We start from the raw sequence: 24,701 nt of genomic DNA, 5'->3' as shown, positions 1-24,701 counted from the left end.
GGGATGTTATCTGGTCCCATAACTTTCCCATTTTTCATCTTTTTTAGTGCAAACTTAACTTCATTAACTCTAATTTTTCGAATAAATCTTATATTTTTAGTCTTTTCCTCATTTGACAATTCTAAATTTAAGCCTTCTATTTGGTTTTCGTTAAACAACTTACTAAAGTAACTTCACCATCTTTCTTTAATATCTTCGTCCTTAACCAAGACAATATCATCCTCACTTTTTATACATTTTACATTTCCTAAGTCCTTGTTCTTCCTTTCTCTAACTTTAGCAAGTTTAAATATATCTCTTTCCTCTTCTTTTGTACCTAATCTATCATACAAACTATTAAATGATCTATATTTAACTTCACTAACGGCCCTTTTTGCATCTTTTCTTACCTCCTTATATTTTTCAAAGTTATCGTTGTTTCTACATTTTTGCCACGTTTTATACCAAATTCTTTTTGTCTTTATGATTTTTTGTACATCTTTATCCCACCACCAACTTTCTTTGTTATTTGAGAATCTTCCCCTTGATTCGCCTAAAATCTCTTTTGCTATCTTTTTAATAGAGCTAGCTAATCTATTCCAAAGAGTATTTGAATCTATCCCATCCTCTAAGGTCCAATCCCCATCTTTGATCATTTTATCTTTAAATTTTATTATATTTTCTCCTTTTAGGTTCCACCATCTAGTTCTCCTACACTGGTTTATTTTATCCTTTTTCTTCCATTTTTTAATGCATATATCTAACATTAAGACTCTATGGTGTGCGGTTAGACTTTCACCTGGAATAACTTTACAATCCTTGCATGATACACGATCTACCCTCCTAGTTAAAAAAAATCTATTTGACTTCTATTTTGTCCACTTTTAAAGGTTATTAAGTGTTCTTCTCTCTTCTTAAAGCAAGTATTCATTATACTAAAATCATATGACATAGCAAAGTCTAAGATCATCTCCCCAGACTCATTTTTGTCTCCATATCCATATCCTCTATATATCCTTTCATAATTTTTATTATCTCTTCCAACGTGTCCATTCAGATCTCCTCCTATAAATATTTTCTCAATCCCTGGTATACCTTATATAATACTATCCATATCTTCCCAAAATTAACTCTTAAGATTTTTTACTAAGCCAACTTGAGGAGCATAAGCACTAATGATATTTATTATCTCTTGTCCTAATACCATTTTGATTTTTATAATTCTATCCCTTACTATAATCACATCCACAATGCTATCTTTTAAGTTTTTGTCTATAATAATGCCTACTCCATTCTTATGTTTTTCTTTTCCAATGTACCAAAGTTTAAAACTTGATTTATCGATTTCTCTAGCTTTCTCTCCCACCCATTCAGTTTCTTGAAGGCAAATTATATTAATTCTTCTTTAATCATTGTATCCACAATTTCCATGCTTTTACCCGTAAGTATCCCTATATTCCAAGTTGCTAATCTAATCCTAGTTTCCTAAACTAATGTCTTTACCTGCCCACGTCCAGAATGATGTAGGAACCCTCGCATATTTGACACCGTACCTGAGCGCTGACACGGCACGTCGCTTTGGGGCGACGACCTAGCCCACCCTTGCCCACTTTTCGCTACACCCAGGTGGTTCAAGTGCAACGCGTTGCTCGTAGGGGATGCCCTAGCAAATATTCGGTAAGGATTAATATCATAGTAATCTGACAAATTGTACGCTGGCTGTCAGCTGCCTAATGCAACCCTCCTCCTTAACCCGGGCTTGGGACTGGCTGTGTGTGAAAAAATTAGGACATTTGTAAAGATAATGCCTCAAATGAATGCTAAAAAACAATGTTCTCTTGTAAGATTTATCAAAAGAATAATAAAAGATAGTAAAAAATTAAGTATATATTTTGAGAGAATTTTTGGGCTAATCTCATTACTGCTCAAGAGTTATGAGGGGGTATATATAGAGTTGGGAGGATTTTTGACCGTTAGGGACATATTAGGTATTTTGGAAAATATTTAATGATGTTTAATTAAAAATAACTCTGTTTTACACACGGTAAAAATGTCCAAACTGAGAGGTTTCAATCGCCCAAGTCATAGGTTCGGTCGCCCGAATAAACACAAATGGAAAATGTGTTTTTCCAATTTGGTTGCCCGAGAAAATGGTTAGGTGGTTGAACCAGGCGATTTTCAAAATGTTTGAGGTTCGATCGCCTAGACTCAACGCCTAAGGGTATTTTGAACGTGAAGTTCGAGCGCCCGTGGAAGGTGAAAAAGTTAGCATTAAACGTTCGGTCGACCGAGAACATTTAGTTCATTTTAGTTCAATCTTCCGAGTTCGGTCAACAATTTTGACTTTTCATATATTCGGTCGACCAAGGCATTTTGAACGCACAAGTTTGGTCACTCGAAGCCCTTTCAATTTTAAAGCCTAAGTCATATTTTTACCCCCTGATTGCATCATTATGATTTGTAAGATTGAGAGGGTTTATCAAAGTGGATGTGCAGGGACCTAGGGTCAATCTAAGGTCTAGGCTTTTTAATTTAGCCTAAAAAATCTAGTGTCGATCGACCGTGTCTGTGGTCATTTGTTTCCATATGGTTAATCTACGATCATGTTGAGCTTATATTCCTACCATACATGTCATGGATTAATTATTACAGAGCGATATAAATTATTACAGACCCAAATATAATAAATGCATTTATAATTTAAACAGTTTTCTTCTTCTTCTTTGCTCGTTCATGGAATGAGTCAAATACATATAATCTTAGTTTTTCTTTTGACTTCCAAATCCCTTAATCTTATATGTGCTGAAATTTAGACATGTTCACATACTTAAGCACACATAAGATACTAGTGTTTTATCAGGATCAAAACAAAGATCGGACTTAAAAAGTCAACAAGATAATAAAAGTTCTTTGCCAATGGCTCCCTTGGATGTAAGCATTACCGAACCACGTAATTCCTTGTATTTTTCTTACTTTCATTTGATTGTTGTGGCTATGTTCTATAATTGTACTTTACTAATTGCTGTGTTAGACTTTTGTTGTGCAAATTCGTGCGTTTTATGCAACAGAAACCCATTTAACATGACCTATTGATATCATTTACTTTTACTATACCAAATACAGGATAAAAGTAACTTAACCAAGCCTAGCCCTTTTTCATCCATTAATAAAACACACACACACACATACATGCACACCTTAAAAATTAGAATATCTATATCAATAAATAGATAAGAAAACAAAAATAAAATATTTTTTACTATTATCTCTTAGTACGTTTTTCATGCTATGTAGAAATTTTAAATTATGTTATGCTTAAGGAAACTTTTAGGTTAGAGCATCTAATCACATCACATTTTAAACAATCATCTCTACTTTTAGATTTTTTTTAAAAAAAATTTAATAAAAAATATTGATTCAAGTCAATCTTAATTTCCTTTCATGCTGATTCTCATACAAGAAGCCCTTTCAAGTCTTCCCCCATTGTTGTATTTTTTTAAATTATTTTGGGATGCACTATTACTGCTCCCAAAAAAAGTTGGTAATGAATTGCCGAATATAACCTTCATATACTGCTTGTCTTTTCACTGAGAAAATAAAAACTAAGGGGTAAAGTTGTCCTTTAATATATTAAATTTGTCATTGAAGGGAGTACCAGTAGTATTTTTTTAGTATGAATAGCACATTTTTTCGTATAATAATTAAGGTTGTGGAATTGCTAGTTCAGTTCAACTTAAAATGTACAGAACCCAAATTATTTGGAGGAGCGAATGAAAACTATAGAGCAGAAACCAAAACCAAATCGACGGAATGGAATTGGGTTGGCTCTACTAGCGAACCTATTGAAATGATGAGTCTTCTCCACAGCAAATGCTATAGGGCATGGATTGCTAAGTATTTTTTTTTTTTTTTGGTAAAAATTGTCTAATCAAGAGGTTCATTTCTAATATAAATCTAAAAGTATAAGATTAGATAAGGGAATATTTAGATTGATGAAATTAAAAGAAATTTCTTCGCCCTCTATTTAATGCCTATGCCATTAACATGTGGTTGTATTGTGAAAAAGAACATCATAGTTTCTATATTTATGCATGGCGCGTTTGACAGGCACCAGGTCTGAATTTCACATGTTCAGGGAAAAGGGAATGGCGATCAGCAAGAAACGATTGAAATAATAGAGCTGCCAAAGCATGCACACTGCTAGAAACAATAAAATGCTAAAACTTATGCATATCGTCATATTTTAGGAGCTCATTATTTACAATAACATTTGAATACAACGAGTCTTGGCTATTAAATATACAGAACAAGCAACAAAACACAACATACATGCGAAACCTTTTTCCCCTTCTTGTGTAGGTGGATTTTCCACCATGAATACATGTGATAAATTACATCTTTTCTGCACTATGATGCCCATCTCTTTCTAACCTATGATAATAAAGCCTAAATCACATCTATCTGATAACAAAATTTAATTCGTTCATTGATCTGACAAGCTTCCTTTAGATCAACAAATTTGTCCATTTCTAGGTAAAAATAATTAGCACTTGCATCATAAAGGAACTGAATTATTTTTTTTCCCTAGAAATTCAAATCCCAAGATCAAATGACGGAGAACCCAGAAGATCAAGATTTTGTGGGTTTGATTCAGGAATCATATTCTGTTCCTGCGTTGACAACGCGGATTTGGATTTGAGAAGCATGGCAGCTTGTGCCTCCACTTCATCAAGATCAAGACCATCATAAAATTGATCGTCATCAAGCACATCAGTATTCACCTGATTTTTATCAGATTGACCCTGTAGGCATGAAACATTGCAGGAAGCCTCCAACTGAAAAGAGAACTCCTGCTCCAAGTTAACTACAGGAACAGAGCCAGCTTGATGAAAACTCAATTTTCTCTTTCGACCTTCCACTTTCTTCTCATTTTCTTTTAGACAAATACCTGCTGTGTGTAGCTCTGCTTCTGAAAAACTTCCCTCTGGGTTTAGTGGATAAGACACAGAATTTACTCCAGCAGACTGATTTGCAGATCCAATTACAGTTGTCTGGAAAGAATTCACGGTATCTGGAGTAAACCCAGGTTTGGTCATCCTGGTGCTAGGAGCCACGCAGTCAGGACTTAACTCAGTGTTAATGTTTGACAGCCTTCCTATAGGTGTTTGGCTGAGCAAAGAACGCCTGTTGTAAACTTTAATCGATTAGTTCTAGCCCAATGCAGCATTAACACAACAAAAAGTACAAACAATGAGATTCAAATTAATTTTGAATATCAACTGAAAGAGTGATCATTGGAAGATTTCAAGACCAGTTCATGCCCGTGAAAGCATTAAAAAAAATCACAATAAAAGACATTGTAAACAACAATTACAGATCAAAGAATGAAGAAATGAAACTTAAAATTAGAAAGGCTCACATTGATGCTTTGATAAAAGAAATATTATGATTGACCTAGATATGAGAGAAGTTTGTAGTAGAAGGACAATGGTCAGAAGAGAAGTCAATTTTAAACAAAATGCAGCAGCAGATACAGCACCAGCAGTGTGCCAAAGTTGTTGCAACTTGCAAGGTCAATTCAGTGGTCAAAAAACAGCTTCCATTTTCCTTTTTCATTTTTACTTCAAAAAATTACAAAAAATGCTACCTTGTTTTCCAATTTTCCAATATTTGCATAGAAAAGTTGGGAAACTACAAAAGGTTATCTTTCAGTTTTTCTATACATAATAAAATTGAAAAAAAAAAGGTAGCCTTTTTGGAATTTAAAAAAATATAGAAATGGAAAATGAATTTCTTTCCACAAGTGAACAGACCCTAAGTTACTCCTCCATTTCCATAATAACTGGTTCCAACTTCCTCAAGTGTTGAGAAATTAAGGGCCTGTCTAATACCACCTTGTTTTCTAGTTTATCAACATTTGTATGGGCAAGTTGGATCTTTCTATTGTTATTGTATCCAAGTTCTCCATATAAATGTTGGAAAACTCAAAAACAAGGTGGCATAATTCTAATTATTTGGAAACTAAAAATGGAAAATGGAAGTTGTTTCCCACAACTAAACATGCCCTAAAGTTCTCCACATTTTAGGGAACTTTAAGAAATATTTAGATCGCTCTTTTGTTTTTAGTGTACAGGACCTGCCTTCATCTTCTTTAATGTCAGTTTGAACCTGCATTTTTCTGTGCATTACTAAATTTTCCATTTTTTCATTAGCAAGCATCCTTATAGTTGTTGGGGTCTCGGGAACAAGGGTGCTAAAGCAACCTTAGTTTTAATATTTTTCTAACAGTAAAAATTTTAATAAGTTCCCCTTTTAATAATAATAAGATAAGGCTATGACCTTTAGCTTCTTTTGGCTTGCCCCTTGTATAGGTTGGGAAAGGAGGAAGGGCTTTTTCAGCTTGCAGCTTACTTTCCTGCTTCCATGAGGCTTAAGGAAAACTGTGTAAAACAAACACTTAATATAGATGCTCAGACCCATTCTGTTCTATGGAAAATAAATAAACAAATGAACACTAAGATAAAATGACTTGAGGTTGGGGACTTCAGCACACAATTACTGGTCAGATTACATAAATTCCCTTTCAGGAATAACCTCTAAAAGAAATCATCTCCCAGAAACAACGTAAATAAATAAACAAGCAATAATCTTTTTCATATTTTAAAAAAAGAAATTATACTGATCTTTGCACACAACCAGCGCTATTTTTCACTCTCTTTTAAGCTAACCACCCCACTTCAAGCTCACATCAATGTTTACCTCACCTGCCCAAATCTAAAAAGTTGTTTTACAAGATTTTAGTTTCTTAAATATCACCACCTGTAATTACTGACCAGCTGAAATGTGTCCAAAGCAATGAAGGCAATCCAAGTAATCAGCAGCATTCGACTTACCAAAAGCAAACTCAGAACAGACTATCCAAAATTGCAAACTTCAAGCCACAATGCTTCTGGAAATTCCAAAGCCACAGAGTATCTACTTGCAATAAGCACCACACCAGTTTTAACAGGATACAATAAAAAGGATGAAATACCCTCAAATATTAGATGTACGAACTAAAGGAACAAAGTTGAAGGAACTTTGCTGCATGCCCATCCATGAACACAATTATGTAGGTATGCCTACAGAAGAAGCCATCACAGAAGACAGTACACCAAACCAGAAAAATAAATAAATAAATAAATTCAACAATGGATCCACAACCTGTCCAGTTGAAACCCTCTGTTAACTCAAATCAGTTGGTAACTAAATTGGTATTCCAATTAGCAACCACAGTAACAGTTGCCCTAGTGTCCAGAAATTAGAACTTCTGTACAGCTTGCCCAAGAAGAATAAAATATGTGGTGCCAAAAGCACCAACAAACACCTCAGGAATTAGCCAGTGCCCAACAAACAACAATTCACCTAATGAAGCAGCCCTCCTAAATAATATGGGAAACTATTAACAAAAAATGAGCAAATGATATCCTGAATATAACCTCGAAACATTTGTAAATATAACCAACCGCCCAAACCTTGAAAACCAGAAAGATAGAAAAAAGGAGTTGGTGGTTAGGGGGAGGATGCTGGGCAAGGAAGATGAACAAATGATAGCTCCAACCTTGAACAGAAGAAGCATCAGATTCACCTAGCAGGGATATTTATTTCTAACCAGCTTTGAGAAAACATGTAGCTTTTCAACCATGTAGAATCATGTGTTATGTATTTAAAAGGTTCACTGACAAGAAAAATATCAAAGAAGAAAGAATATGTAGATTTTGCGAATCATTAATGCTCTGAGAAGTCATTCCAGGTTTGGTCCCACCAAAGCAAGATCCTGGGAGAGGTTGCTAGAATATGACACTAACTTTTCTCTTTTTTGGGGGTGTCTTAGGGGGCTGCTCTCCAAGTCTCAAAGACTTGAATCTGCACACTTACACTTGACAGCCTTGACATTTTTACCATAGTACAAGGATATGGGCTTCCTGATAACTGACATTCTATTTGCTCTTCCTTTTCTCCTTGATTACCACAACTGAGTCTAAATCAATGCATTAAAGCCTTGGTCCAAGCATGAAGGCATTGAAGCTACCTGGGTGGATCAATCCCCTCAGACCCGTCGTGCAACTGCAACTCACCACCACTCAATCTGGTAATATAACCATATAAGCACTGTGGGAATTGCAGATTTATACAGAAAACATACGGCAAATTTTGTTAATATTAAATTAAAAGTTTTTTAATTAAAATCTGCTTAATGTAATGCATGTTACCAATTTAAATCAATATTTCAGTACTTATACACACACTGACTCATACAGACAGACTTGAAGATCATGGGTTTGAGTCCCAAAACAGAACCCTGGAGTTAAATGCACTTTGGTTCACAAATTTTTTTTTTTTTTTTAATTATCTTAATTTTTTAAATCACTATACATCATAAATCATTGCAATCTAGAGCGATTATTGGACTGAAATTGCAATTATTTATAATGTACAGTGACCACATTAGAAAAAGAATTGCAATGGCTAAAATAGAAAATCTTCAAAAATTTAAATGCTAAAAGGGTATTTAGACCCCAATGTGGCATGGGAACTTTGTGCATTGGTTGTGTCATTTAAATATATAACTTAAAGCGTATGGTCAATTTTCAATATCTTATTATTTACTTTCATGTAAATATTTACTTTTCAATTAATAATTTCATCTAAATTGTTGAAGCATTGGGTAAAATGGAAGACCTAATCACAACGATAGGTCCCTCTGTCTATTATAATATATGTCAATTACATATGTCAAGTTCATTACAATGACCATAATACCCTTATTAAGTCATGCTTACTAACTTAACACTAGCACATACCAAAAATGACCAAAATAACCGTTAACACTCTAATATAGGACAAGAAGCAAGACCATGGGTAGATCTTTTTTGGAGATTAATTTAGAATATTAGGGTCAAGGAATTGCTGGGTTTAGTATTATTAGTATTATTTTTGCTAGGCTAGTGGATTATGTGTTTAGTTTAGTATAGGGTAATGCGTATTTCGGGGCCTTTTTGTAATATTTATGTGTTTTAGGAGTATGTTTGTAGTTTCATGTAGTTTTAGGGGTATATAGGTAACTGTTATTTCTTATAAATAGTGTGTGAAAGCATGTAGGAGTTGGTTATTGTTGAAATTGAATTGATAGTGGACATGTGATTTTCCCCCTTGTATCTCATTCCTTCTCTTCTTTCTTCCTTCTTCTTCCCATCTCTCCTCTATCTCTCCCAAACTATTGCCTGTAGTTCCACGACGCTGTCCTACATCATTTGGTATCAGAGCCCAATCAAGATCTCCATCCTTCCATTTTCAGTCCCCAATTTTCCTTCCAATCGTTCTTCTTCTTCCCCCTTCCTTCTTCTCTTCCTCTTCTTCTCTAATTCTCTCCGCCTACGATTTCTCAATCATTTCTTCCATTCTGTCCAACACAATACCTTTCTTCTTCTCTTCTTCTTTGTTCTGTATATGATTCTCTTTCTCTCTCTACTATTCCTTCTCTTTTGTTGAGTCCCAAACTCTTAGCTGCCTTCTAATTCTATTCTGTCATTCTGCTTATGTTTCTATCTTTCAGTTTTTCTTTAGTTATCTCTCTCTCCTTTAGACCTGGCAAAATGGATAAAAATCCGTTAATCCGACACATTTTAACAGACTTATAATCAACTGGCTAAATGAGTCGAATATGGTTTTCCATTTTCAAATTCGCTTCCTTAGTGGTCGGATCGGGTTTATCTGGTGGATATCCACCAATCCGCTAAAAAGGTCTATTACTAATTAACCCGTAAAAGCCCAGCTGCCCTGCCAAGAGCCCAATGCGGCAATGCCCACACACCACACAGACAGCCTACACGACCAAAAGTCCGTCACTCCCACTCCCATGCCAGCCCAATCCCAGATCTCAAAGTCTCACACCCAATATCACACGAGCCACAACGATGACGATTCCCATTGCCGTCGCCGACTGCCACCCACGAGCCACGATTCCCTTGCCCAGTCGGCCCTCGCCAGATGCCCATCTCTGTCCTTGCTCTCTTCTTTCTCCCTCCTGGCTTTTCTGATCTACGATCCCAACTTTGAAGCCGATTCGGGTTCTTCTGGGGGATTTTGTTGCTGCGTGATTGTGGTTTCGGAAGATTCCTCCTCCTTTTTGTCGTCTTGGTGACCTCCTCCTTCGATGACGTTGATGATGAACCGGTTAGCCCAGATCCTTCTGCTTCTGAGGAATGGGGAAGTGTTGAAATGGGGAGGGGATGGAGATTGATGAGAGAGAGAGAGAGAGAGAGAGAGAGAGTGAGGGGTGTGGGTTTTCGGGTAGCTGCGAGAGATGCTATCGGGAAACGAAGGGGTAGGGGGAGCACCATAGCTATGCACACTGATTTTTGACACACAAAATCACATTACTATATTTTATTAGAGCCACTCTCCTCCTTTACCAAATTATGGGGCAATGGGCTTTGCTCATATTTTTGGGAGAAATTTTATTTATTTGTTTGCTAGGTTTGGTTCCTAAGAGTAATGAAACTAAATTATCATTAAAGTTCTAAATTTTTTGTGAAAAATAAAAATTGCAATTTAATTTGGTTTTTTATAATTTAAATTGTGATGCAATATTTGTGCTCAAATTTTTAGAAGGGCTTGACTTGAGAAGATAATGGAGACAACAATAGACTTTTGTTTATATGTTTGGTACATATAAATGGAATGAAATATTAGGGATGGTGAATAGAATTGAATTTATTATCTAATTTTATCCTTCTTAGCATTCAAATTTTCATTCCATATCTTTCTACTCCCATTACATTTGACAAATCAAACATGAAGTTAGAAGGCACTATAGCAACCAATCCCACATATTTGAGTTGGCTCGAATCATTTGAGACTATTAGGTATTATACATACATACATACATACATACATACATATATATATATATATATATATATCCTTAATATATAAAATATAATTAAAAAATTGATTTATGATCAATCGATCGATTTGTGGCTTATATTTTACCTTTCTTTTCTTTCTTTTTTAAGTTTTTCCTGCATGGGTTTTTGCTGGTATTTATTAATTAAGTTACTTCCAATGTCATCTTAAAAGTTCGTTTGAGGCCACTGAAGACGATTTAGCATGGTATGTATTAATTTGATTGCTTTGATGTTGTAGTCTATAAGTTAAATTGTGTCACTATGATTAAAGTAAAATAGGCAAGAAAAATAATCCATGCATTTTTTATGTGATTTCTTAACTGTTTAAACATGAGTTCACGTTAAAAAAAATGAACTTGTATTTTTAGTGTGTGGTTGTTGATCAACTCTTGATCCAAGATTTTGCTCAATTTTTGCATTAACCATTTTTATTAAGGGTAAAATACATGTGCAAGAAAAAAAATTACCCTCTTCTTGTTGTGAAGAGTGAAGGCTAATACCTTTTTTCTATTGAAGGGATTAAACTTAACATTTTTATAATCCTAGGAACTACCATAAAAATATATTACAAAAAGGAAAAGAAAATATCATGGAATCCTCGTATGGTTAAATGGGCATAGTTTAAGCAATAGGCAAAATATCATAAAAGAAAATATTACATGAATCAGGAGTTGTTAATTGGTATAAACGATTGAATGATTGATATAGTTACTAGAAAAATTAAAACACAAACTAATCGCAAGTTATTGTATACAACTTAAATTATTATGACACAAAATAAATTATTAATAAAATCATATTTGAGAATGGCGGATTATCCGCCCATCCACCATGAATTATCCGACCCAAAATCACCTAATCCGCCACTTAAACGAGTCGAATATGGATTATGATTTCTTCACCCGATAATCCACCTTATCCGCCATGGATTATCTGACCCAATCCGCTTTGCCAGGTCTACTCTCCTTCTCTTCTTCTATTTCTCTCCCGTAATTCTCAATTCTATATCTGATTTCTGATATCTGTTGCTGTCTTTTCTACTTGCACCAGTTTTCTATCCAACAGCTATTCCTCCTCTCTCTGTCTCTCTGTTGCTCTTTCTGATTCTTACTTCAATTACCAGTCCTAGATTTCAACAAAAAAAAAAAACACCCGCAACTTCCACCGAAATTACAACCATGCCCCTCAAAATTCAAATCCTAACTTCAAGCCATCATATTCCAACACCACCCATACCATCAAAAACAGACTCTTACGAAAGGTCCCTTCCTAAAATTTCATGTCCATCTTATGAGCAGTGTGGGCCTACGTGCCACCTGAAAATTTTCCAGCCATCACCCTTCTGAAATTCTTAAGTTCCTAGGATATTTTGGCACACCACTGTGACCAAATTTCATCACTAGGGCGGGCCTTGCTGGCAGGACATACGCCCCACATGCCGGTGACACCCGTGAGGAAACCTGCCAGTCTCCTTTATTCTCCAGTTTTGTAAGAAATTGTTCCAGCCACAAGACTTCGGGTTTTTTACATGATATTTTCATCTGCAGCATGACATTTTTATTGGGGACATGATATTTTTGCAAACAAGTGCGATATTTTGAGATGAAAGACTATAAATTGAATATTTGTACCACTAGAACTTTGGAGGATGGATTTGTCACTGCCAGCAATAAAAATCAATTTACATTGCAGCATTCGTGAGTTTTCTACATGAATTTTTTAGTTTTTGCATGGACTCTAGGTCTAGGCTACATACAAATTGAAGAAGATTCTTGAGAAATTGGGTGTCAAAATTGAGGTTTACATGAGTAGATTGACAATTTTCGGCAAGTTGTGTTAAGGAATTTTGGTGATATATAGTTGCAGTATATATATGTGTATACACACACACACACACACACATATATATAAATCTAGCAACACTGTGACAACTTAGTGCTTACTGGAAAAAGGAATTGCCTTTATCATACTCTGGGCATAATATCAGTTTCTTAAGTGTGGAGAAAATGTGCCTGCAAGTTCATCATAGTAGGAAGATCTCCTATGAATGTGGTTTCTAGAGATGGAATCTCTCGTATGCAACTTCATTCATAACCCCACGCAAAACCTTATGACATATCTTGGACTGATAACACTACTTTACATGTTTGAGACAGATGTTAGGTTCCTATCCAAATTTGTATTATTTTGATAAATTTTGGTTTGATATCTTACCCATGAATATTGGCGAACTCAAGGACATGAGAACACGTAAGTCTTCCACTATAAAGGTAAGAAGATCATTTTGAAGTATGCTCTACCAACCAACCATGACAAAGATTCAAAGATTATTGATTGTGGCGAAGTTACGCAACTTGAAGACACTATAAGCAAGGAAATGCATGCGTGTGAAGACATCTGTTGGAAAGTTTCCAAATATATCTAATCAACGCTCCTTGATTAGAGGAGAAATTTCTGTAATTACGTAAATATTCTTAGGAGATATTCTAGGATATATTCTTAGGAGATATTCTAGGAGATTTTGTTAGCAATTGTCATTCTCTCCTTTTGTTATTATTTCCCTTATTATTCTTTCCTTTTAGATTATCCTTGTAGTCTATAAGACATTCAAATTGTACCTTAATTTAATATAATAAGAAATACTATTTCAATTCTTCTCCACTTCTAGATGATATCAGAGCCTGGTTTTTTTTCCTTTCGGCAATCATAGCCTCTAAAACTTAGGCTTTATTGCCTTAACCTTGTTCAGCCTCCATTATGTCTGAAATTTCCAAAACTTCCACCATGGCCAGACCTGAACCTGTGGTCAACACCAAAACTGAAACCAAAATAGCCCATACCGAACCCCATTCAGTCCAATTCACCAATATTCGTCTCAATGAAGCCAACTTCTTGAGATGGTCTTAGTTAGTTTGAATATATATCCGCAGGAGAGGTAAGATTGGGTACCTTACTAGTGAAACCAAGGCCCTTGACAGAGCAGACCCATCATATGCTATATGGGATGCTGAAAATTCCATGATTATGACTTGGCTTGTGAATGCAAAAGATTAAGATAGTGCTAATTACATGTGCTACCCTACTGCAAACGAACTCTGGGATAATGTTAGTAAGATGTATTCGGACCTTGGAAATTATTCTCAGATTTATGAATTGCAGCAAAAAATTGGCAAGATCCAACTAGGGGAAGACAGTGTGACAAAGTATTTTAATGTCCTTAAGGGAAAGTGACAGGAATTGGATCTATTCAATGATTATGAAAGGAAGAGCCCTGATGATTGCAACTACAACAAGAAGATGCTAGAAAATGCAAGAATTTTTAAATTCTTGGCTGGTCTCAATGATGAGTTTGTTGAGGTTAGGGGGAGGATTTTTGGTAGACAACCTCTACCTCCAATTGGAGAGGTATTTTCTGAAGTGAGACGTGAAGATTGTTGTCAGAATGTTATGCTAAAGAAAAAAGAGCTGATGGAATAGTGGAGAACTCGGATTTGGTTGCTGCTAATCCTACTGTTTTGGCTGCTGCTAATGCCTCTCTACAACGGTCATATCCCAATCAAAAATCTTGAGTATGGTGTGACTATTGTAATAAGCCACGCCATACAGAGAAACCTGCGGGAAACTACATGGAAAACTAGCAAATTGTAAGAGCAGCAAACCTGGACCTAGAAACAACCAAGTGATTCCTAGAGCAAATGAAGCCCAGACCAATGTTCTAAGTTCAGAGCAGATGGATCAACTTCTTCAACTACTGAAATCCAATCCGATATCCGGTACTTCTATTGATTCCTTGGCCCAAACAAGTTATATGTCGAGTGCCTATTCCAATTCTTAAGCCTTTACACCATGGATTATTGATTCAGGTGCATCCGACCATATGACCAGTATATCTCAATTGTTTCAATCTTATTATCCTTGGCCAAGTAATAAAAAGGTTAGGATTGCAGATGGGAGTCTTTCATCCATTGCAGGAGCAGGTTCAATTAGAATTTCTAGTAAAATAGAAATAAAATGTCCTTTTCCTAAACTTACTTGCAATCTTCTGCCTGTTAGTAGATTTTCTCATGATTCTAACCGTCATATCATATTCTTTCATTCTTACTGTGAATTTCAAGACCAGAACTGGGGGGGCAATGATTGGCAGTGCTAGGATGATCGATGGCCTTTATTATTTTGATGATACCCTATTCAACAATAAACAAGCCTAGGGCTTGAGTGATAGTACTTGTTCAATCCCTATGCATGTTCAAATAATGCTTTGGCATCTTAGATTAGGGCATCCTAGTTTTTCTTATTTAAAATATTTGTTGCCTAGTCTATTTAAAAATTTTGATTGAACTTCTCTTCATTGGGATGTTTGTCATTTATCAAAAAGTCATCTAGTTCCTTATAATTCAAAAGGCTACCATGCATCAAAACCTTTTCATTTGATTCATAGTAATGTTTGAGGTCTCTCTAAGGTTACTACCTTATCTGGAAAAAAAAATGGTTTGTGACTTTTATAGATGATCATACTCGGATTTTTTTGGGTATATTTGATGAATGGAAAATCTAAAGTTGAAATATTATTCAAGAATTTTTATAGTATGATCGAAAATCAATTTCACACAAAAATAAGCATACCTCATACGAATAATGGTACAGAATATTTCAAACAAGTTTTGGGAAATTTTTTGAAAGAACGAGGGATTCAACATCAATCCACGTTTCGTGACACCCCACAACAAAATGGCATCGCCGAAAGAAAAAATCGTCATTTAATTGATGTTGCACGGGCTACAATGTTTTCTATGCATATTCCAAAATATTTGTGGGGGGATGCTAGTCTAACTACTTGTCACCTTATTAATAGAATGCCTACCCGCGTGCTGCAGTATATCACTCATTTGGCATGCCCAAAAAAATCCTTTCCTGATAATAGGATAATTTATAATCTGCCTCTAAAAGTATTTGGATGCACTATTTTTGTTCATATTCCAGCTCATCTTAGATCTAAACTAGAACCTAGGACTGAAAAATGTGTGTTTCTTGGATATGCTCCCAATAAGAGAGGGTACAAATGTTTGAATCCAAAAACAAACAAAAAAAAATTCACACCAGCATGGATGTCGTTTTTGTAGAAAATCAATCTTTACTTTAACCAAACTTATCTTCGAGGGGAGAAAGAGAGTAGGGAAGATCAGTTTTGGCAAACTTCTACACTAATGCCTAATGTTTTCCTTGACATTGACATCCCTCTACAAAACATTCAAGGAACTGAAATTTTAAATAGTGAAAAAATGGAAATCCCAATCTGCCTGTACAAAGCATAAGGGCATCACAAACATGGGGAGAATTGCTACAAAATAATCCCTCTTATGAACTTCGTGATTATACTAGAGGCAGGTATCGTTCTAATACTAAGGATCATCCCACAATTTCAGAGCAAAATCAATCAACACCTCCAAAAACTGGTCATTTGGAAATCCCAAGTAATCCTTCTACTACACTTCCAGATCATCAATCTACTGACCTTGATGTACCTATAGCCATTAGGAAAGGAGTTAGAACCTGTACCACACAACCCATTGCCAAATATTTATCATACCATAGACTCTCTCATAATCATAAGGCCTTTACATCCAATATTTCTCACCTATTTGTTCCAAGGACCATTCAGGAAGCTATGGATCATCCGGATTGGAAGTTAGCAGTTCTTGATGAGATGAATGCACTACGGAACAACAGTACTTGGGAAATTGTTGATTTATCAAAGGAAAAGAAAACTGTAAGTTGCAGGTGGGTGTTCATAGTTCAATGCAAGGCTAGTGGCAATATAGAGAGATATAAGGCGAGACTCGTTGCAAAAGGGTTTACACAAACATACGGAATTGACTATCAAGAAACTTTTGCTCTAGTGGCCAAGATAAACTCAATCCGAGTGTTACTCTCCTTAGCTGTACATTCTAACTGGTCCTTACACCAGTTGGATGTAAAGAATGCCTTTTAAATGGAGATCTAGAGGATGAAGTGATTATGGAATTACCACTAGGTTTTGAAGGTAATTTTGGCAGGGATAAGGTGTGTAAATTGAAAAAATCATTGTATCGGCTCAAGCAATCTCCGAGAGCTTGGCTTGAACGCTTTGGGAAGGCTATAAAGGGTCATGGTTACAGCCAAGGTCAAGTTGATCACACCATGTTCTATAAGCACTCAAATGAAGGGAAGGTTGCTATTCTAATTGTCTATGTTGACGATATTATTTTGACAGGTAATGACAACAAGGAACTTGAGAAATTAAAACAGATGCTTCCTAATGAATTTGAGATTAAAGACCTGGGTGCCTTAAAGTATTTTCTCGGTATGGAATTTGCAAGGTCAAGAAAAGGAATTTTTGTTTCACAAAGAAAATATGTGCTTGACTTGCTTGGAGAAACAAGTTTACTAGGGTGTAAAGCAGCTGAGACACCTATAGATCCTAATCTTAAACTACAACCTGCCAAGCCTAAAGAAGTAACCAATAGAGACCAGTACCAAACATTGATTCAAAGGCTACTTTATCTATCATATACACGTCCTGACATAGCCTTTGCTGTCAGTATGGTAAGCCAATTCGTGCACTCACCAAGGCCTGACCACTTTGATGCAGTTTATAGAATCCTGATATATTTAAAGGGAACTCCAGGAAAAGGTCTATTGTTTGAAGACCATAGACATCTACAAGTTGAGGTATACACTGATGCAAATCGGGCTGGGAATATAACCGATAGAAGATCAACTTCTGGTTATTGTGCCTTTGTTGGTCGAAATTTGGTTACATGGCGAAGCAAAAATTAAAAAATGTGGTAGCTAGGAGTAGTGCTGAGGCAGAATTTAGAGCAGTTGCTCATGGAATTTGTGAAGTGTTGTGGATTAAAAAATTATAGGAAGAATTGAAATTCATTCATCCATTACCTATAAGACTGCATTGCGATAAAAAATCTGCCATAGCCATTGCTCACAATCCAGTGCTTCATGACAGAACAAAACATGTTGAGGTTGACAAGAATTTTATAAAGGAGAAGCTGGACAATGAACTGATTTGTTTACCCTATATCCCTACTATTGAACAAGTAGCAGATATACTTACAAAAGGACTACCAAAGAAGTAATTTGAAAATTTAATCGGCAAGTTGGCTTATGTAAGACATCTACAAACCAGCTTGAGGGGGAGCGTTGGAAATTTTCCAAATTTATTCAATCAACTCTCCTTGATTATAGGACAAATTTCTATAATTATGTAAATATTCTTAGGATATATTCTAGGAGATTTGTTAGCAATTGTCATTCTTTCCTTTTGTTATTCTTTCCTTTATTATTCTTTCCTTTTAGATTATCCTTGTAGTCTATAAGACATTCAGATTGTACCTTACTTTAATATAATAAGAAATACTATTTCAATTCTTCTCCACTTCTAGAACATCCAAAGTCTTTTAAATATTCTAGTTGTTGAGTCCATCATTCCCGATGTGTTCATTGATGTCAATTATTACTTCAAGTCTATGGTCCCAAGAAAAATGTGGTTTCTTGCATCATTCAGGCACCAACTTTCGAAGAGGTCCAGGTTTGCTTCTTAATTTTGATCGTTTCACATATCAAAATTTAAGGCAAAATTTTTTTCAAATTTAGGGATGTTTGATGTGGGACAAGAAGCAAGACCATTGGTAGGTACTTGTTACATACCAATTCAGAAGAATAGGATCAAGGGATTGTCGGGTTTAGTTAATAGTTTATTATGCATTTAATTTAATTAGTATAGGACTGCGTAATTGAGGGTTTGTTCGTAATATTCGCATATTTTAGGGGTGGGTGTGTAATCTCATGTAGTTTTAGGAGTATATATGTAATTTCTCGTGTTATGGCTTTCTTATTGTTAAAGCTGGATATACATTGTTGGCCCACAACCTAATAGCTTAAGCTTTTAGGTGAAGTGGTAATCTAGCATGGTATCAGAGCTAGTTACTAGGAGGTCCTAGGTTCTAGTCTTGTTGCCTGCATTTATTGTGTGGTGTTTAAAAAAATTAATTGTTTTCCCTATCATGGGTGTTATTTATTGTGTATTTATCTCTCCACTTGTTGTTGGGCTGCACGTGCATGGGAGTGTTAAAGCTTGATATACATTGTTAGCCCACAACCTAATAGCTTAAGCTTTTAGGTAAAGTGGTAGTCCTACACTTCTAAATAGTGTTTGAAAGCCATGTAGGACTTTGTTATTGCTGAATTTGAATTGATAGTGAGCATGTGATTTTCCATTTTGTATCTCCTTCCTTCCCCTTTCTTCTTTTTATTCTTCCCAACCCCTCTCCTCTATCTCTCCCAAATTATGTGTTGGTTGTAATTCCACGAAGCTATCTGCAAAACAATTCCCCCTCAAAAGCATAGATATCAGATGCTCCTAGCTTGTTACAAATCAATTTAACATCAGCACCCCTAAGGCTTTGGTGAATAAGTCAGCAAGCTACAAATTAGACTTCACATGAGTGGTTGCAATGAGCTTTTGCACAAGTTTCTCCCAAACAAATTGGCTATCAACTTCAATGTGTTTTGTCAGCTCAAGGAAAACCGGGTTGGGGGCAATAAGAGTAGGAGCTTGATTATCACCATGGTCTTAAATTTCCATGAAATTTTCAAAATTCCCATCCAAATTTTTGCTTTTTATCACCCTCCAAATTGAAATGGCAATCCATTTCTATCTTGGATGATTATTGTCAAATTTCATCGAATCAACCAAAATTTATCAAAATCTCAAAATTTCACTGAAACTTATTGAAATTTTAACCATGGAGTGGAATTTCCTTGGAATGCAAATGTGGTTTACACGCAAAGTGAAATTTATCTATTAATCTATCTTATTTTTTTATTAAAACAAAAGATTATTATAAGGACTTTTGAAATTATATGGAAAAACAAACTTACAACAACAATTTAACAATTCATATCTATATTATTTGTATTTGTATAATAAATAATATTTAATTGATTTATGAATGTCATTTATATTAACCAAATATGTTTAATACACATATTATTTTACAACTATTGCACCCCAGATACAAGATATTAGGTATACCTCTTATGTCAATAGTGGCAAGACTAAGGCAAGAAATACTTGATGACAAGCAAGTTGTAGGGTTACCTGAGCAAGAGATGCAATGGGAAGGGAATCTTGTTGGGATGCTTGATACCGAAGGAATTTGGACTATTATTTCTCTAACATAGATACAATATGCTACTCCTCACTTGAGCCCGTAAGTGTCAACCTGTGCTGGCTGCATTAGAGATCTTAGGCGGTTTACCTTAAAGATACTAACAATGCTCAATAGTATGACCTTCTCTTCCACAACAAGTGTGCTTGTGACCTCGCCCATAGCCACTTGAACCACCTCAAGAACATCTGCTACTGATGTGCCCTAAAGAAGCACAAAGAACATAACAATAAACATGAACAAAGGATGGCAACTCTCCACTAGCAAGAATCTAGGACCGGATTGCCTTAGACTCGGGTTTCAAACCCACTAGAACCTAAAGAACTGTTTTTTGTCCCTTACTTTTGTATCTCATGAAAATTGGCAATTATGGTTGCATGATGTTAAGTTCCTTATGGACATGCTACATCTCTACATCATACTTTGTGGCACTCTTATTTTCTGTTGAAACCGAAAGTACTCCAGTGATAGATCATATATAAGTGTAATGCAACTAGAATACAAGAGCTTGACATAATCCCAAATCTCCTTGCATCCATCTAGATGCAGCACATCCGTCCAATATAGGGTTCCATCGAGTTCCACAAGAGGGACACCAAATGCATCTTCCTGAAGCCACACTTATTCCCTTTTATCACCAGAGGGCCTAGAAGAGAACAAACGTTCAGATTTACTAAAGCCTGTCAAATCAATCTTAAAAGCCTTAAACCACTGAACAAAATTTTTTTATATTAAAAATTATCTAAAAGAAAAAGACATAATTACAGTGGAATGAGGATAAAAAATCTTCAAAGGAAAAAATGCAAAAAGAAATACTTAAATACTAAAAAATTACATTATAGCTGCCTTCCAATCTCTTTGCGTATTGGACAGCAAAAGACCCCTCAAAAACCCCAAAAGAAGAAGTAAGAAAAACAACTTTCTCCCAAAGAAATCTTAGAGAGGTCTTCTGATCATTAAAAACTACAGCATTCCTTTCAAGCCAAAGTGGTCAAAGAATTGTAAAAACAGAACAATCCCAAAAAACTATCCTTTCTCACCTTCTCAAAGCCCCAAAACTTCACCTTCAAAAAATGTTGAATGGTAGCCGGAGCTGCCCAATCCTTACCAAAGTATGAAAACAAATTGTTCCACAAGTTCCTCACTACCTTACAATGAATGGACATATGGCTACTAGTCATATTAGACTCATAGAACAACATACAAATATATAGAGTGAGGGCTTTGTAGGGCCTCATCTCTTGCATATCATAAGTATTGATCTTGTTGAGAATTATAGTCCAAATGAAATGAATCTTCTCTTTCCAAACAGCTTTGTGTAAGAGGAAAGCACTAGGATTTGTGGAACTTATGAGAGTGGAAAAGAAAGATTTTTAAGAGAAAGATCTGAAGCATCTCCAATCCACACCCAGTAAACACGCTAACTCATGAACCTCTTTTTCATTGAGATTCCTAAAAACTTGGAAATTCCAAGGAATAGAGCCCCCTTCAAAAGTATAAAAAGCCGAAATTGATGCATTGTGAATAGAAGTCTAGACAAGTGCAACACCAACATCTCCAACAAAGGCTCGCCAAACCAAATGTCCTCCCAAAAATGGATTTTTTCCCCATTGCCCAAAATAAAACGTGTGAGAGGAAAGAAAAGGACAGCAACTTCGGAAGCAAAGTTCCAAGGACTCGTATGAGTGGCAATACCACTCTTGCTAGAATCCCACCAATTCCTGTGTATTCCATACTTTACTCATTATTGCTTGATACCATAGGGAATTAGATTCTAAGAGAAACCACCATAACCATTTCCCTATTAAGGATATGTTCTTAGAAACCACATGACAAAGACCCAAACCACCTTCTAACTTAAGACTCTTAAAAACATACCAACTAACTAAATGATCCCTTTTATTCTCCAAGCACCTAGCCACAAGAAACTTCTAATAATCTTCTCCCACTTCCCAACCACCCCAACGGGAATTTAGAAAAGGGATATAAAATATAATATATTAGCTAGTGAAGCACTAATGAGAGTGACTCCATCCCCTAGTCAAAGACAAGCTCTCTTCCACACTTCTAATCTATTCCCCACTCTCTCAATCATTGGGTCCAAAACACATCTAATAAAGGGTTAACCCCTAGGAAGACCAAGATAAGAGAAATGCCAAGCTAAGGACTCACAACGTGCTAAAGATTCAAAAATCTCAAGATCCCTACTACACATTAATGCCCACTACACCACTCTTGGACTTGGACATATTAATCTTCAACCCTAAGATTTGCTCAAAAATTACAAGCAAAGTTAAAACCTTGAACAAATTTCACAGTATTATTTTCAAGGAAAAAAATAATATCATCCGCACACTGAAGGTGAGACACCCTCACCCCCTTCCCTCCTATAGATAGGCCACTAATAACCCTTAGGTCCTCAAGAAATCATCCTACTAAGAACATAATTTAGAGTAAACAAAAATTGGGATAATGGGACTCCCAGCCTTAACCCTTGTGAAACACAAACCAATCCCTAGGCTGCTTAACCCTTGTGAAACATAAACCAATCCCTAGGCCACCTCATTACCAATCACCAACAGAATAGTAAAGCTGAGACACCCTCTTATCCACTTACGCCAAAGATTTACAAAACCCTTTTTTTGCATAACTTTCTCCAAAAACCCCCAATTGACCATGTCATGGGCTTTTTCAAAATCCAATTTAAATACCACAACCTTCTTGCCTCTCCTCCTTGCATCCTCCATCACCTCATTGCTACCAAAATGCATCTAAGATTTCTTTTTCATTCACAAAAGTATACCACGCCAAAGACACTGTATCCCCCAACACCTCTATCAACCTCCTCAAAAGAACAATAGAAAGCATTTTATTAACACTAGTAACCAAAAACTGATAGGCCGAAAATCCTTCACACTCCTAGACCTATCCATTTTTGAGATAAGAGCAATGAAAGTAGAGTTGATACTCTCTTTGTAGGATGATTCACACTTTTAATTTGTGGGTCTTTTAATCTGCATGTGCAATCAAAATCAATTGTTCACGGTTGAAGCACATATTTTCTACATTTCTGTATCTACAACTCTATATGCACATGCATGTATACATGTACAAGTATATGGATGTATAAATATGTTCCCATACATATCCATATGCATGTGACCACACATGTATGTGTATAATTTGTTGGCCTAACAAGGCTTAATCTCGTTTTGATGATAACAAATCAAGGTTACTTAACATGTTCATTTGAGTTTTAGTTTCAGGACTTAAGTGATCTTATGGTTTCAAGTGGATGTGCTTGAAGAGAAGAATGAAAAATCACACTTAAGGCTATGAGACATGATAAACATGAAGAATTCAAGTTATGTGAGACATGAAACTCATTGAAGCAGTGCATAAAGCTCAGAAGAGTCTTGGAAGCTTCATAACATGAAGACTTAGGCACTAAGATAGGAAAATCGTATGAAAGTCCCATGTAAGTACTTCGAATTCCAATATTGATTGATTAAAGCTCCTAGGATATGTCATGGGACTTAGATACCTGATTTTAAACATGGAAAATATTTTTTCAAAGTCCAAATTAAGTTTTCCAGTACATGAATTAAGTTTGGAACCAAAAATATTGAGAAACAAGGTTTGCTGAAAGGACAGGCGACTGATGATGTCTCATCAGGCGACGGTGGTGCTATTGTTTTTGAAAATATGCAAACAGAATAGGCACAGACGACTGACCTATCGAGCACGGTCGACTGACCCCATTCTGACTTTCAGAATACACTGATTTTAAAAGAACACAGGTGACTAACCCTTCAAGGACAAGCAACTGATGCGTATGTCGAGTTACAGTGCTCATCGTGTTTCCATATCTTGCATGATTGGTTTCCAAATTAAGAGAAAGTCTTAAGGAAACTTTTTTAAAACCCTAGTGCACTATTTAAACATCATATTCTCGCACATTAGGGTAATGAAAATTTCAAAAAGAAAGAGAACGGCACGTTCATACTTTGAAAAGCTCTCTAGTTGTACTACTGTTGTGTTCTCTGCAAATACTCTCAGAAACTGATCTGATCTTTCAAATCTCATACGTTTGAATCAATTCTGGTGATATACTTTTGAGCTTCAACTTTCATATTGTTTATTTGAAGTATTGTTTTGAATCTAATGTGTACTAATCTGTTCATTTGAGGAGTTTTTTTCTTGTACAAGCAATTGTTGTTGTTTGTTGTATTGTTTGACGGTTCAGGTATTGAATCGTTGCATAGTGAGAGGGTGTTCTCGTTAGAGAGGCGAACTCCACCTTTAAGGGAGAGAGGTTGTAACTTTACCTAGTAACAAAGTTGGGAAAGAAAATCCTCACAGCGGGTTGCTTGGGGCAAGGACATAGGCTGCGGCCGAACCTTGTAAAAACAATAGTGTTCAGCTTTCTCCTCCCTACTCTTTTTATTTCTGCAAGATATAACCTGCGTGCTTGAATATATTTTCATTATTATCTTGCAAAATATTGAATGGTGTGGAATATCGAATATTGGTAAATATCCATTCTTGT

At 35.7% G+C, this 24,701-nt stretch overlaps 1 protein-coding gene across 3 annotated transcripts in view; it reads right to left on the bottom strand.

Annotated features, from left to right (window-relative positions):
* Window positions 1–4,190: 4,190 nt before the first annotated feature.
* Window positions 4,191–24,701, bottom strand: part of LOC131162301 (DEAD-box ATP-dependent RNA helicase FANCM) — a 98,196-nt gene continuing 77,685 nt past the window's right edge. For all 3 annotated transcript variants that reach the window (XM_058118620.1, XM_058118622.1, XM_058118621.1), the window contains exon 23: window positions 4,191–5,163. In XM_058118620.1, coding sequence (XP_057974603.1) covers window positions 4,572–5,163 — 592 coding nt within the window. In that variant the 3' untranslated portion in view covers window positions 4,191–4,571. The remainder of the gene's footprint in view (window positions 5,164–24,701) is intronic.

Source organism: Malania oleifera, chromosome 8, assembly GCF_029873635.1.
Source record: "Malania oleifera isolate guangnan ecotype guangnan chromosome 8, ASM2987363v1, whole genome shotgun sequence".
NCBI classification, from domain to species: Eukaryota; Viridiplantae; Streptophyta; class Magnoliopsida; order Santalales; family Ximeniaceae; genus Malania; species Malania oleifera.
Note: the sequence above shows the minus strand (reverse complement) of the source record. Positions and strands in the feature narration are given on the sequence as shown.